Source organism: Eumetopias jubatus, unplaced genomic scaffold, assembly GCF_037043125.1.
Source record: "Eumetopias jubatus isolate StellerSeaLion01/CBP00866 unplaced genomic scaffold, mEumJub1_p1.0 scaffold_10, whole genome shotgun sequence".
Taxonomy (NCBI): domain Eukaryota; kingdom Metazoa; phylum Chordata; class Mammalia; order Carnivora; family Otariidae; genus Eumetopias; species Eumetopias jubatus.
In genome coordinates, this window is record NW_028274816.1 from 33710228 (window position 1) to 33725802 (window position 15575).

The following is a 15575-nucleotide window of genomic DNA, read 5'->3' on the forward strand; positions in this document are numbered from 1 at the left end:
TGAGTGATTGCTCTGTGCTGGGCACTACGGTAAGACAGACAGGATCCCTGTCCTGATGGAGATTAGAGTCTGGTCAGGGAAATAGACAATGAAAAAGGAATTGATTCTCTATAATTGTAGTTGTGATACGTGCAATGCAAAAAATGCTAAATGTTACAAAAGTCCGTAAAAGCAGGGCTTGATGTAATGTTGGGGGCGGGAGTCGTCAGGGAAGACTTCCTGCAAGAAGTGGTGTTTCCTTGGAGACCCATTATAACAACATACCTATAATAGTGACAGCTTACACCTACAAGATGCTTCCCATGTGCCAGACAGCATTCTAGGCACATTTTGTGTGTGACCTTGTTCAGTCCTCAGGACAGCTCAGCGAGGACAGACCACAGGATGATGATGTGGAGGCTCAGAGAGGACAAGTCACTTGTTCAAGGTCACTTAGCACATAAGTGGCTGAGTCAGTATTTACACCTAGGCCATCTGGCTCCAGAGTTAGGAGTTATGTAGGTAAAAGTAGGTGGACGAAGTAGGTAGAATGTTCTGGAATCCAGGCTAAAGGACCAGCCTGCGCTAAAGCCCAAGCCTGTTCTAAGAGCAGAGGGAGGCCTGTGTGGCCGCATGTAGTGCCTCCCCGTCAGTGCCCCTGGCCACAGTTCTGGCCACCCCCCCTTCCCTCCCTCGCCACGTTCTCTGACACCCTGGGTACAGGCAGGGCCGGTGGGCCCCAGCCTCGGTGCTAATGCTGTCCCTCTCCCGACAGGCGGTCTGGCCGGGTCCAGCACTGCCGGATCCGTTCCACCATGGAGGGTGGGACCATGAAGTACTTCCTGACTGACAACATCATGTTCACCAGCATCTATGCCCTCATCCAGCACTACCGCGAGACGCACCTGCGCTGCACGGAGTTCGAGCTTCGGCTCACCGACCCTGTGCCCAACCCCAACCCCCACGAGTCAAAGCCGTATGTGTGCCTGTGCTCCCGGGGCAGCAGACCTCAAGCGCCAGGTTTAGTGGGTGCAGACGCCCAGGTGGATTGGGCTTCCCAGTCAGAAAAGCCAGTCTTGTGGGTGTGCTGGGGCCTAGCTTCCCACGAGGCCCCTCACCCAGGTCCCCTGGGATCTCTTAAATTCCCCAGGATGGCCCCAGTTTCCAAACACCTACTCCCCCTACTTTCTCTTTCCCTCGGCCTCTCCCTGCCCTTCTTCTCCTTTACCTTCACAGTCCTGAGCTCTCGGGCTCTGATTTTCGGAGGTGAATTTTGGCCGGGTGATATCATTCTGCTTGTCAAAGCTCATTCCTTTTCACTGTGAAAGTGAACAAGAAGGAAAGTAATTGTACACATTTCCCCTTCATTTCTTATCCAGTGAAATGAATATTAGTTATGCCTTGCAAAGGGTTAACCAATTCTGGAAATAAGTTGCGGGGCGGGGGGGAGCTCTTTTTAAGCAGAAGCCTGCTAAAATGTACCTTACTGAGAGTCCTTGTAACTTGTAGCAGCTTTCTCACTTTTGTCTATATTCATATAGATTGCCTTTTAAAATTTGCTATTTCATATCTTTGAAAGTAACCAAAGACCAGCCAAACCAAAAGACCTTTCTAAAACTCTGTTCCCTGTGTTCTCGGCCTCCGATTTTCTGTTCTCTGCAGTGATGGATGCTGGCCCTGAGTCAGGCTGATGGGGCGGGAGGACACAGTTAAATTTATTCTCTCACGCTCCAAGCAGACCTACCATAGGAATGTTTTACCCGGGCTACATCTTGGTGGTCTCCTAAAAAAAATTGCTGTCTTTAGCGGCGCTTTTGGGTGGGGGAGCCCACGGTGTAAGTTCCGTGGTGGTTTCTGGGGCCATACTCCAGGTATCCTCGGAGCCCAGTGCCACCCGCTCGGTGGGTGGCGCTCTCACGTGGCCGTTTCCCCGTGCCGCAGGTGGTACTACGACGGGCTCAGCCGCGGGGAAGCAGAGGACATGCTAATGAGGGTTCCCCGGGACGGCGCCTTCCTGATCCGGAGGCGGGAGGGCACCGACTCCTACGCCATCACCTTCAGGTGAGCGGGCGGGTGGGGGCCGGCTCTCGCTCGGCAGAGGAGGCCTGGGAAGGACAGGTGTGGGGAGCAAGGGCCGCTAATGGGAGCTGTCAGGGTGTGGGGCCCGGGTCTGTGTCCTTGAGAGTAGCGCCTGTTCTGTGGACTCATTCCGTCTTCCAGCAACTTTAGGACCATGATCCTTACTGTTCAGGGGAGGAAACCGAGGCACAGAGAGGTTGAGTAACTTGCTGACACGTGCAGCCAGTAAGTGGTGGAGCTGGGATTTGGACCCAGGCAGCCCCGGCAGCACAGAGCAGTGATGTGACGGACCGGCTTTCCTCCCCTCTGCCCTTGCTACCCGGCCTTGGCAGTGGGAAGGCTGTATGGACCAACCATCTCTAGGACTGTGGTTCTCTACTTTAATTCCACCCCAAGACCCCTGATTCCTCTGGTTTCCACCAGTGACAGTGTTGGGGGGTGGTTTCAGACCCAGGTCATTACACTGCCCCTCCATCTCCCCTGCCCCAGTGTATTGAGTTCCTAACTAACGTTCCAGACCCTGGGCTGATGTTGGGGCTTCATCTGCCTGAGTCCTTCACTGCAGCCCACGAGGGGGGTAGATGAGATACTATAAGTAATGGAGGCCCAGAGAGGTTAAGCGACCTGTCTAGAGCCGCCTAGTCCTGGGCTGAGGCAGAATTGTAGACTTGGACTTATCCATGTTCAAAGCCTGCTGTCTTCATGGCAAGTTCTCAAGAGGTTTACGGGCTAAACTGAGCCTCAGCCTGCATGGTTATGTTAAATACTGGGGAATTTCACTTGAAAATTTAGATTTCTTAGGAGAAGTGAGAGGAGGTGGAGCTCTGGACCCACATTTGCATGTGGTGATGATGGTGACCGGCTGCACCGTAGGGGCCCTGGTGCACCCAGGCTGCTCCTGTTCCTTCCATTGCTGTTGCCCTGGCCCATCCCCCTTGGTGACCCTACCAGGCTGCCGCCTTCTCCCCGTCATTCCTGCCTTCTTGGGTGAGTGGGTTGTGGTGGTGATGGTGATTATTGTTGCCATTTACCGAGCACCTGCTGTGTGCCGGCTCCAGGCTGCAGGGCTCCTCTGTGCTTTGTGCTGCCAACAGGGAGGCTCTGGGCTACTTGGCATCGGCGTCTTGCCCTTTGCCCCAAAGCTCCTGGTGGCGCCTCCACCACCCAGATGGGATTGGGCATGTTTAGTGAACATCTGTTGTACCAGCCACCATGTTGGGTGTTGGGGATTGAGTTGTGCTGCAGTTCTGTCAATCAGGATGCTTTGGGGTGCGAGTGACAGAAACCAAGCAGCCAAAAAAGGGCGTTTATTCGTTACTTGCTGAGATGCTCAAGAGGTGAAGCTGGCTTCCAGCAGGCCTGGATCCAAGTCTCACCTGGCAATCCTCGGGAGACTAGTTCTGTGTGTCGTGGTGCTACTCTGCATTGGCTTCACCTTGGGAACCAGTGTCTAGTAGAAAAGATGAGTCCTGTGATACATCCATTCCCCCTGGCCCCGGCCTGAGCTGGGCGTCATAGTTCTGACTGGGGACCTTCAAGTTGGCCATGGTTGGAATCACTTCACTGGAACCATGTGGAGGAAGATGGGATCCCCAGATGGAGGCTTGATTTTATACGTCCACCATTCTGTTTGCGCATCTGCCCTCCCCGTGAGATTGGTGGTACCCTAAAAGCTGGAGTTTTTAATTTTTAGGGATCAGTATATGTTCAGTGAGCACCTACTATGTGCCAGGCTCTGTGCTGGGCTCCAAAAACACAGAAGTGATACAAACCACCCAGTCTTTGCTCTCATGAGGCCAACAGTTGGCTGAGAATGAGAATGAGAAATGTCCTGTTACTCGCGTATTTCTCTGGAGCAGTTCCCTCCTACTTAGCGTTGCCTTGCCGACAGCAGGTGGTCAGGACCTGCTGGCTGAACCAGCCAGTGAGGAGGTCCTGGAGTCTCTAGGAGGAGAGGAGGGGGAGGCTATTTCCATTGTGTTGGGATGGTGAACCTCCCTGGTCTCCGCCCACTGCATGCCTGTTGGGGGCGCAGTCACTGTAATAGTCAAAAGATGACCTCCCCCTGCCCCGGCCTGGACACACAGACTTTTTCTAACCCACTGTGGACAGGGTGTGGGGTGGGTGTCACTGTCCCTCACTAAGTGTTGCCCAGGGCAGGAGAGTCAGGCACATAAACACATCACTGTAATGTTGTGCGGAAAGCGCCACAGAGAGTGGTCAGGCAGGTGACAGAGGGGGACCAGGTGGGGATTTGCTCCGGGCAGAAGGAGAACACAGGTCTGCAGGAACTTTCCCTCCCTTCCTCGTCCCCCCCTCCCCAGTATCTGTGGAGTACCTCTCCTGTGCCAGGTGGTGTTCTAGGCTCTGAGAACACAGACTGAACTTCTGGATAGATACCTACAGGAGAGGACAGATGTCCGCTTTCAAGTCTATGCAAAGAGATGAAGCTACTGTCTGGGTGTGATCAGTGGAAAGTGGACCTCAGTGGGACATGGGAGCAGGGGCCTCTTGGCAGAGCTGAGTAAGACCTCAGGTCACAGTGTCCACGGGCGTGTAGCAGCCAGGGGGGCTGGAAGGTGCAATTCACGCTCAGCCCTGTTCTGTCTCCCTTCTTGATTCTTCTCTTGCCAGGAAAGCTCATTTTGGCTTGACCTTGGTTCTGTTTTCCTAGCCATTCATGTATGGGTTACCCTCGGGGTGCCGGACACATTGCAGAGGGCTTACCCTGGGCTGTCAGATGGCGGTGTTAACACTTGCCATGACACAGGAACTGTCCATCCCCGGCACTGTGGACAGGGAGACAGAGGTGCAGTCAGGTTACCAGAAGGAACCAGAACCTGACCCCCACTCTTAACTAACCTCCATGCCCTAGAGCCTCCCTGCCCTAGCGAGCTTTTGTAAAAAGTTTAAAATTTCTTGGTTACGTGAATATATTCTTAGAAAAAATTAAGACATTGCAGTAAAGCTAAGCCCCCTGTGGCCCTTCCCATCTGGGTCCTTGTCCTGGTAGAAAGCACAGTTTTCTAACTGGTGTCTCCATGTGGACTCCAAAACAAACGAACAAACAAAAAACCAAAAAAAACACAAAAAACAAAAAACCAAAATGACCTCCATGTATATGTACCTATAGAAAATACAGTGCCATTTCGTGTGTGGGGATTCCCTTTTTTTAAATGTTCAATTTTAAAAAATACAAATGAGATCATACTATATTTTATCTTGTAACTTGTCTGCTCAGCAATTTTTTTTTTAAAGAAATACTAATGAAATATCACTGCAAATAAGCCACTGAGGCAGAAATCTTTTAGCACATTTTTTACAGGACTTACTGAAGAAATGGCTTAACAGTATGTGTTTTTTAAAACAAAAAGTATCTTTATGGTGCAAAATTTGTGTATTTATTTGAGAGAGCACAAGCTTGGCGGCGGGGGGGGGGTGTGGCGGTGGGGGCAGAGGAGGAGGGAGGGAGAGAAAATCCCAAGCAGGCTCCATGCCCAGCACAGGAGCCCAACACAGCGCTCCATCTCACGACCTTAACCGACTGATCCACCCAGGCGCCCCTCTAACGTTTTTAAAAGATGAGTAGTTCACCCATAGTAATTATGCCTTGAGACAGTTTAAAAAGATGCTTTTTGGCTGTAAAGGTAGGGTCAAAGCTTAATTTCCCAAATGTTTCTATTCTTGCTGATAAAAGCTGGTAAGACTGAAGATTGTGGGGTTTTTTTGGGGGGGGGGTTTCCCACCTCTCATGTCAGCAGGGTGAGGCAATAAAGATTGGTTTGCTTTTTGGAAAAAAAAAAATTCATGGTTGTAGTAGTTAGGCCACTGAAGATAAGATTTAAGGATGTGGGCCTCAAATCCCAGAGTTCTGGAGTAGAGATAAGGAAACATTTCCTGTAAAGGACCAGAGGGTAAATATCATAGGCCTGGCGAGCCCTGGGGCCTCTGTTGTAGCTACTCAGCTCTGCCGCTGTAGGGTGAAAGCAGCCCCGGGCAACACGGAAGTGGATGAACGTGGCTGTGTTTCAATAAAACTTTATTTACAAAAGCGAGGGCAGGGGCTGCAGGGGGTGGAGGTGGGGGCCACATTTGGCCTTTGGGCCATTGTCTGCTGACCTGATCTGGACACCAGGACCTTCCCAAAGTCACGTCCTGTAACTGGGGGCGGGCGGAGTGGCCAGACAAGAGAAGCCAGCTGTTGAGTCACTCCGTACTTCTTGTAAGATACAGCTTTTTCTGTATCTGTGTTGAAAAGACCCGCATCACTGTATTCCGCAGGAGGGCCGTCCCTTGTTCATTTATCTGGTCCCCTTAGGATGGAGAGCTAGGTGGTTTCTAATTAGTGGGGCTTATAGAACAACTGTCTGGTTTCTGGGATTTCGGTTGCCAACTCTGTGTGGTCTCCCCCCTCCAGGGCCAGGGGCAAGGTAAAGCATTGCCGCATCCACCGGGATGGCCGGCACTTTGTGCTGGGGACCTCTGCCTACTTTGAGAGCCTCGTGGAGCTCGTCAGCTACTATGAGAAGCATGCGCTCTACCGGAAGATGCGACTGCGCTACCCTGTGACGCCTGAGCTCCTGGAGCGCTACAATATGGTAGGTGGTTGATTCGCTCGGGGGAGTATCATTCATCTGTCCGTTCTTCCAGCAAACCTTTATTGAGCACTCACCACGTGTCCAGTACTGCTCTCAGTCCTGGGGACAAAGAGCCTGCCCTCATGCTGCTTGCAGTCTACTGTAGGGGAGACCGATAATAAAGGAGATAAATTAAAAAAACAGATCATGTGTCAGAGGGTGACACGTACTATAGAGAAAAACTGGGCAGGTGGAGACGTGGATGCAGTGATGGGGAAGGGGCTACAGTTCCCGAGCGTGCTCTGGAAAGATCTCACTGAGATCTTTGAGCAGACGCTAGAGTTCATGGAAGAATGTTCCGTGCAGCTGCGGACAGGAAGAACAGCAAGTACAAAGGTCCTGAGGTGAGGGCACGCCTGGAGGCTCAGAGAAGCAGCTGGTGTGGCCGGCACTGAGTGAGCCAGAGTCGGGGTAGACATAAGTAAGGACTGCTTTGTGCGGGGCAGGCCCCTGGGAGACACTGGCTTTTATTCTGAGCCACTGGATGGTTCTGAGCGGAGAACAGACCTTATCTCTGCCCCTGTCACATGGGTTCGTTGATGTATTTTTTTTTTTAATATTTCACTTATTTATTTGAGAGACAGCAAGAGAATGAGCAAGAGAACACAAGCAGGGGGAGCAGCAGGCAGAGGGAGAAGCAGACTCCCCACTGAGCAGAGGGCCCGATGCGGGACTCGATCCCAGGACCCTGGGATCATGACCTGAGCCGAAGCCAGACGCTTAACTGGCTGAGCCACCCAGGCATCCCGGTTCATTGATGTATTGAAAAGAGATTCAGGATACACCAGCCATGGGCCAGGAATGATTGTGGCTCCTGGCAGTGTGGTGGACCAAAGCCTGCCTTGGGACATTTCGGTTCTGGACGGGGGAGCTAGACAGCTTGCAGTCACATGAAGAAGCTGTCCCGGGCAGTGAGGATGACAGAGAAGCCAACAGAACAAGGGTGGATGCTGCTTAGGACTGCAGCTTAGGAGCTGTTGGAGAAGGTCTGAGGAGGGGGAACACGGGAGCCCAGGCCTGACAGCAGGGAGCAGTGGGGTGTGAGCAGCTGTGGGGAAAGCCGATTCTAGGTCAGGGAGCGGCTGTGGCACAAGCCCAGAGGAGACTCGGAGAGACAGGGACAGTGCAGACGGAGAGGGCAGGGTGGGTCTTAGTGTGAGCCGGTAAATGTGAAGCGTGTCCAGGTTTATGGCATTTGCCAGTTTCCATGGTGCAGATCCTTGGAGGGGGTGGCCCGTGTCCCACCGCGGACGTGGAACGTGGGTCAGGGAGAGGCATACGGCACGAGCGGGGAGCTCCCACACGCGCTGCTCCCCGGGCTTGGGTTTTCACAAAGGACCGCAGTGCCTGGCACAGAGTAGGCCAGCACAGGGGCCTGTCTCCTTTAGGGGTGCGGTTTCCAATTTGGGGGGAGCTTTTTAACGGCTTTTTACCGTCTCTACCAGGAGGCACGACAAAACTGGGAGGTTTCACCTCTTCGGCCCGGGGGTGGCCGAGAACCCTTGCTCTCTGTCAGGCTGCCCCAGGAACTTGGATGCTTCCATTCATTTCGCTTTGTTCTTTTTCAGGAAAGGGACATAAACTCCCTGTATGACGTCAGCAGAATGTATGTGGATCCCAGTGAAATCAACCCGTCTATGGTACAGTGCTGGCTCTCCCATTCACACCACGACCCAGTCCCTAGAATGAGGCAGAGTCCACCCCACGCCCCCAGCCTAGCAGGGCAAGGGAGCTTTCGGGCAAACTTGCCCCCTCCCAGGTGATTTTATTTTTTTGAGAATAAACGATGACTGACAATGAGACATCGGGTTTCAGGGAAGAGGTTAATAGAATTTCACCTAAAAGCGACGGTGCCTTGCTAAAATTCTGAGGTTTGATGAACCACCTTTGGGCCAAACGGCTTCTAATTAAAAGTCTTTCAGATGTTTCTTGCTCACTGACTGAGCCCGTGCTGTTTACAAATTCCGCTTGGTTCACTGACCTCTTTGCAGTGTGCACCTTATCCCCTGTTCCCACCCCGGCTGGTGGTGTGATTTCATGCAGGTGGGGTGGGCTTTAAATTTTCGCCCCCAGCTCCTCCTCGCTCTGGTTCCAGCTCACACGTTGCTTGAACCTGCAGAGGAAGAACAATGGCAAATTTTCTGTTGGGTCGGCAGGGGCGGGGTTGCACCTGGCACACAGTTCACGTATAATTCTTGCTAAGGAAGGGGCCCTGCTGACGGGCTCTGTGGAAATCAGACATGAATTTCTTCTCTTCTTTTAGATTTATAATCCTCAGCCAATGCAAATCCCTTCCAGCAAGAAATGAAGGCTTTGAAGGATGTGGGCAAGGGGAGAGAGTGTGCAAAATTATTAGGGAACTTTTATTAGAAGTGAAGAAGGTGTCGGTAGTGAGGATGACATGGCCACCTGTCAGCCGGATGTCAGGGGATGGTGGACACTGTGGTAAACTGAGGAACTCACACCTCATCTTGAGGGCAGCTTATGCCCTGTTTGCACTCAGTTGCTACCTTTCCAGAGAGCAGGCCAGGTCTCCTGGTTTTGCAAGCCAATAATCTGGATATTTTATGTGAATTCTCCCCATTTTTAAATCCTGGCAACCAACCCAAGTTGTAGAGAAAATCTTCCTGTACTGAGTGAGACAAGTGAAACACGATGGTAGCTGAACGTGATCACAAGCTGCCAGACTAGGGGGGAGTGCCTCACAAATAAAATCATTGCTGTTACTGTGATTGAAAATGGTTCAACAATAAAAAACACCAGTTTGAAAACAAGACCAATAATTAGCCCTGGTCTCACCATGCGAACTCAGTCCCTGTCCGCGTTCCTGGGCCTTTGCCTGCACGGAGAGGCATTTTGCAGCCCCCCTACCCCCCACCACACGCACACCTGCCATTTGTATTCTGTTCACCTGCCCCTTGGTCCTGTGTGGGTTTCTCCATTGCTCATTTTCTTCATGACCATTCTTACTAAAACTGGTGAGCCAAGTAATTTAGGTGAAACACATGGACTGCAACTTTAACTTTTAAAAAAAGAATGTTTTTAATGTTGCAGAATATTCTGGGTGGCTGTGCCAGGTTAGCTGCATCCCGTCAGTGGCCATGTGGGTCATTTCTAGTCTTTGCTGTTCTGGTTAACATTAAAATGAACTTCACATGTGAGGCACTGGGCATCTGCTGCATTATTTCCTTTGGATGCGTTCTAGGAACTGGAATGACTAGATCAGTCCTAATGGGACATATGGATGACCACATAACAAGCATTGTCCTAAGCACTTGATAGTTCACTAATGCTCAGCAGCCCCATGTGTGGTGTGCTGTTTCTATGCCCACCGCACAGCCAGGAAGGTATGGAGCTGGAACTTGCACCCGAGCCATCTGGCTTGGAGGCATGTGCTGTTCGTCACTTTGTTGTGCCGCCTGCCACCCTCGGCATCTGATGGACGGGTCATTTCTCTAGTTAACGAAGGACCTGACATTAGGACCTCTCCTGCCCTCTGTCAGGCTGGAGACTTGCTCCTCATGGAAGCCATTATATGGCACCTCCCTTTGCCACTGGCTGTACCTTGCAGCCTTGGAGCCTGGCAGTGACCCGTGAAGTTCATGGGGGCAAGATGTATCCACCCTTGAAGGGAGATGCACAGGTAAAACCAGCTCTGGTTGGAACCTCTGGTTGGAAGTTCTTATGGCAGAGCTTCTAGAACCCACATTGCTTCTTACAGGACATCATGAACTATGGCAATAACTCACATTAACTGATTGATTTCTGAGCTCAGCCACTTAACAGCTGGTTGACCTTGGGCCAGTCCGCAACCCCTCTCCCTGGTGAGTTTGGCGGCTCTTTTGCAATGCAGTGCCTGCCCTCTACCAGCAGATGGCGCTGTAACCTTGGGCTGAAGCATCCTGTTTCCTAACGAGAACCAAGGCAGCTGTCTCTCGGCTTCTGTCTCCCAGCCTAACGTTCTCCTCCTTCTTTTCCCTGAAAGCCTCAGAGAACCGTGAAAGCTCTGTATGACTACAAAGCCAAGCGAAGCGATGAGCTGAGCTTCTGCCGTGGGGCCCTCATTCACAACGTCTCCAAGGAGCCCTGGGGCTGGTAAGGCTGAGGGGGGCTGGGCCGCTTGCTGGATGAACTTGACCTATCCCTTCTTGCGGGTGAGGTTCAGGTGCTGGCTGAGCTCTGGACCCCCTTTGTCTGCCGTTCTGGGCTGGCTTTGACTTTTGTGCCTTCTCTGGGAAGGTGGCTTAAGACCTGCTCTATTCAGAAAAGTGTTGAGAACCATCTATTGCATCATATCACATATCATTTTAGTTATAGCAGAAATTACCACTTAGGCCTTCCCTGGTGCCGAGGGCCATGCTAATTGCTTTCATATGTTCATATGTGGTCTCTCCAGATTCTCGGTATGACCCTCGGGGTTGACTGTGGGTACCCCCACTTTACAGAGGTGGCAAATGGGGCTTTCTAAGGTTGTATAGCTATGAACTAGTGCAGACTCTTCCCATTATGCGAGCCTGTGTGTTGCTGTAAATTCAAATTCTTAAGCTATTGCTTGGTCCCGTGCAGTGGCCCTACCCTGGATGGCAGCAGGGACATTTTTAGGCCAGAGCTCCCTGGGTGTGTGCCAGGGTTCAGCTACCTCTTCTCCCTCTCCACCTGGGAAAAAGTTTCGCTGCCCATCCATAAGTCCCCGGGTAGGTGATCTTGTAGGATTATTTCTTACCATAGAGCAAGAAGCACCTTGCAAGTGTGGCATCCCTTTTTCCCGTAAGACAGCGGGGCCTGAATTAGAGATCTGAATGGCGGCTTGAATTGAGGGCCTCTTTGTGTCAAGAACTATTTTAAAAACTTCATCTGAAAGAACTTACTTAAACCCACACAGTGACCCTGAAAGGTTACCTGCATTTTACAGATGAGGAAACTGAGGCACAGACAGGTACAGTAGCTTCGCCAGGGCCATCCAGCAGGCTGGGACTCGAAGCCAGGCCTTCTGACTCCAAAGCCCATACTCCTAACTTGATTTATGTACTAGGGTCAGGGGTTTCAAAGTTTTTTGTTTGTTCATTTTTTTTTTTTTTTTTTTTTGAGAATGCCCTTGTTCTAATCCACATTTTACCTGGGTCCCCAGAGTCAAAAGAGAAAAAGTAACAACAGAGTGATGTGCTGAAGCTGGGGGTGGGGGCCTGGAGCTCCTGCTTGTAGGCTCCCAACCTCCACATGCCAACTGTTTTGTCGTCCACCTGTCTCTCCCTGAGGGGCACGGCCAGGATCCGGGTCTCCCCTGGACCCACCCGCCCTGTACCCTGCCTCTGTCGAGGCCCCAGTTCTGGGTGTGTGGGTGACTTTTTGGGTAGACCTTTGTGTTTGGGTGACAAGTTGTGGGTAGACCTCTTTAAAGCACACACTTTTCCATGTGTGGAACTGCCTCCTGCCTTTCCACACGTCTGAAGTGGGGTGCTCTAAATTTCCAGGGCTCTTGAGATGAGCTGAGAGTCTGGTGTAAGTGCCTTTGGTGAGGGGCTGTGGGTGAACTGCCTGCCGAGGTCCCCTGGTTTCTTTCGCTCTGGTGGCAACAGCACCATCTAGTGGAGCATCGTCCACCTTTTTGTGCGTCCTCCCAACCTACTGCCCATATGGCTAGGGGACTGAATTGGTATTGCCCAAACTGGGATGCATTTTAGAGCAAAAGGAATGTTATTGTCAATAATTACACCTGGACAACAGGTATGAACTTAGTTCTGGGCAAACGGTACATATGGTCAGCATGGATATAGCCAGTGTTTGCGTGAAAGGGGTCTGGAGAAACGGATGGGATGAGGGTGTCTGGCAGTCCTCTCTTTCCACCAGGCCACAGGGCAGTCGGTCCTCACTCTGCTTACTCAGGTCAGCAAATGTTTAGTAAGTGCTTCCCACCACCCCTGAGTACTGATTCGGTTAAGATCAAGAAACGGTCTCACATAGTGGGGAAGACGGAGGTAGAAGTTATATAAAAGGCACAGACTGCCTCCCCAGTTGTGGGGCCAGATGCCACAGGAGCACAGAGGAGGAACACTTGGCCTAGGTAGCAGTCAGGGAGGACTCCCTGGAAGAGGCATGCCTGAGCTGAGTCTCAGCTGGTTAGTAGGGACAAGCGAGATACAAAGGCATAGAAGCTAGGCAGCATGGCAGGGGCAGAAGGGTGGGGGCAACAGGCTGTCTAGGAGGAAGGTCAAGTTTGAGTCACAGAGAGGCAGGTGTTAAGGTCCAAGAGTCCATGGGGTCAGGCTAAAGCATCTACGCTTGATTCTGAAGACTTTGGGAGCTATGGGTGTGGCGTGGTCAGAGATACCTTCTGGAGAAAGAGCCCCCTGGTTGTACATGGTACCCACGGGGGGGGGGGCAGTTGGAGGGAGTGGCCCCGTATGCCTGGGCACTGCTTGGGGGGAGAACCTTAGAGGTGACCACAGTTTGGTGGAGTTGAGACACGTACATAGATCAGTTATGTTTCTTGTTATCAGTACTGTCACAGGGAAGAGAAGAAGGTCAAGGGGAGCGGTATTTTAGCTGAGTAACAAGAACTAACATTGTTTGAGCACTTACTGTAGACTGGGCATTGTTCAAAACACTCAGCATACGCAGAATCCTCTGGTCCCAATACAATCCTCTGAGGGAGGCACTGGGATTATTCCCATTTTACAGTTGGTGGTGGAGCTGGAATCTGATTCCAGGCTGTCTAGCTCCAGAACCTTCTTTATCTCTAAGTTCACAGCCCTTCTTGAAATGGGGTTGAGCTTGCTCTAGACTTGAGCTTTTGCCTCAAATGGCCTCCGATGTCTACCTAAAGCATTAAAATTCTTGATGTACTTGACCAAACATTAGAATCGTGTTATGGGGAGGACACCGACACTCTACTCACGCATTGCTGATTAAAAAAAGCAGAGGATCCTTTGAAGTGCTCGGTTGTCACAGATAATGATCACCCCCTCTGGTCCCTTGGCCGCTTGCTGCCTCCCCCACCACCAACCGCAGCGGCTGGGATCTAACCAGCGGTGAGGGATCCGTAACGCGGCCCCACAAAGGCCTTTGGATGCCCTCTGTTTTCATCTAGGTGGAAAGGAGACTATGGGACCAGAATCCAGCAGTACTTCCCGTCCAATTATGTCGAGGATATTTCAACAGTCGACGTGGAGGTGCTGGAGAAGCAGGTGAGTCCGGGTCACCGCATGGGGAGACCTGCCCGTCCTGTTCTTCGAGGAATCTGCTGAGCCGTCTCCGCAGGGCTGTGCCGCACATGCTGCTGCCGTGGGGTCCCTGTGGAGCAGCGTGACAGGGACACCAGGGTGACAGGGACATTGGGATTGCCCCCCCAGTTGTGGGTGAAGGTCACGGTGACAAGCCCGTCATGTTTTAATCAGGTTGTGCTGGGCCGGAAGGCTTTGCGTAGGCAGGAGAATTCCCTCTGGAGTGAAAATGGCCAAGTGGGGAATCTGTCCTTTGCTTAAAGCCGCTTGCACATGAAACACATTGTGTGGCCGCCAGACGTTCCCGAACGTGCTTGGTGTGAGTAAGCAGGGCGGGCCTAAGTGGAGGCGAATCCAGCCCTGCTGGTGACATTGCAAACATGGTTTCAGCCCCCTAACTGCCTCTTGCCCAGAAGGCCCAGAGAGCACCCGCGGGTAGGTGACCCCCTGCACCAAGGGCGGACTCTCTGTAACGAGGACTCTAAGGCCTTTTCGAGCCCAAGGAATTTCCTAAGGGAGTTGGGGCAATCTGGGAAGACTGCATGGAGTAATGCACATCTGAGCCTTAGAAGTCAAGTTAGAGATCACCAGCAAGGCTGGCAGAAGGGAATTCCAGTGGGAGGTGCAGCCTAAACAAAGGTGTGGTGCTGGGACTGTGGCTGTGTTCAGCATGCTGGGCCAGAGGCCGGGATGCGACGCCTCAACCCCCTCCCCAATCAGCATTTCCCTGGTGGAGGGGTCGGGGTGGGGTAGTCCACGCAATGAGCAGATGTGGTTCTGCCAGCTATGCAGAGAGCAAGATCTTCTCTGTTGCACCCTGGCCCTGGGATGCATCAAACGTGCAGTGGCAGATGCAGCGGTAAGGCTGACCAGGGCCGATCCCAAGAGCATGGGCATCACGCCCCTAGGACCTGGGTTTGCTGCAGAAGGTTCTTGAGCTGGGCTTCAGGAGGCTAGCTGGCCCCCTTTCATAATAATGTCAGAATGAAGGTTGAAGCTATTTTTTGAAACCAGATCCATGGGAAGTGTTTCAGAACCTGTTCTAGAATTCACAGGGCTCGTTTTTACAGACTGGAAAATGAACCGCTGAACCTGCGGGCACCTGCTTGCCGCTGGGTCCCCGTCGGCAACACACTTCATTATTGAGCACTCTCCCCCTGGATGTATCCTGTAATGAAAATGCATTTTAAACAGCTCCACAGGCTGTCTCTCTGCTAAACGGTGTGCCCTGGAAAACTGCTTGTCCTTTTATTCTTCCCGTTAAGACTAACGTGAGTTATGTCTTGTTTCTTCACAGATTATTGAAGACAATCCCTTAGGGTCTCTTTGTAGGGGAATATTGGATCTCAACACCTATAACGTCGGTACGTACACCTACGGGCGGAGGATGGATTCCCACCCACGTCCCCTACCGCTGGGCATTGGAAGCGCCCCAGGCAGGGAGGGGACTGCCGTCAGAGTCTGTTGCCTCGCCTGTAACACGCATATAAAACAATTAGTACCCCTAAAAGGTTGTGATAGGGGTTAAATGAGATCCGGTGCATGTAATCTGCTTAAAATACCGCCTGGCCTACAAGAGCTCAGAGATCTTAGCCGATGATATTACTGAGCACATAATTTCTCCTCGCGTGGCCTTTTCTTTCTAGAAAACAATTTCTCT

General features: G+C 51.8%; 1 protein-coding gene across 1 annotated transcript in view; it reads left to right on the forward strand.

Moving 5' to 3' along the window:
• PLCG2 (phospholipase C gamma 2) overlaps window positions 1-15575 on the forward strand; it is a 139637-nt gene that overhangs the window by 90407 nt on the left and 33655 nt on the right. Inside the window, exons 18-24 of the mRNA XM_028095500.2 lie at window positions 755-955; window positions 1921-2040; window positions 6476-6656; window positions 8264-8335; window positions 10681-10790; window positions 13783-13879; window positions 15213-15279. Of these exons, the coding sequence (XP_027951301.1) occupies window positions 755-955; window positions 1921-2040; window positions 6476-6656; window positions 8264-8335; window positions 10681-10790; window positions 13783-13879; window positions 15213-15279 (848 nt within the window). The remainder of the gene's footprint in view (window positions 1-754; window positions 956-1920; window positions 2041-6475; window positions 6657-8263; window positions 8336-10680; window positions 10791-13782; window positions 13880-15212; window positions 15280-15575) is intronic.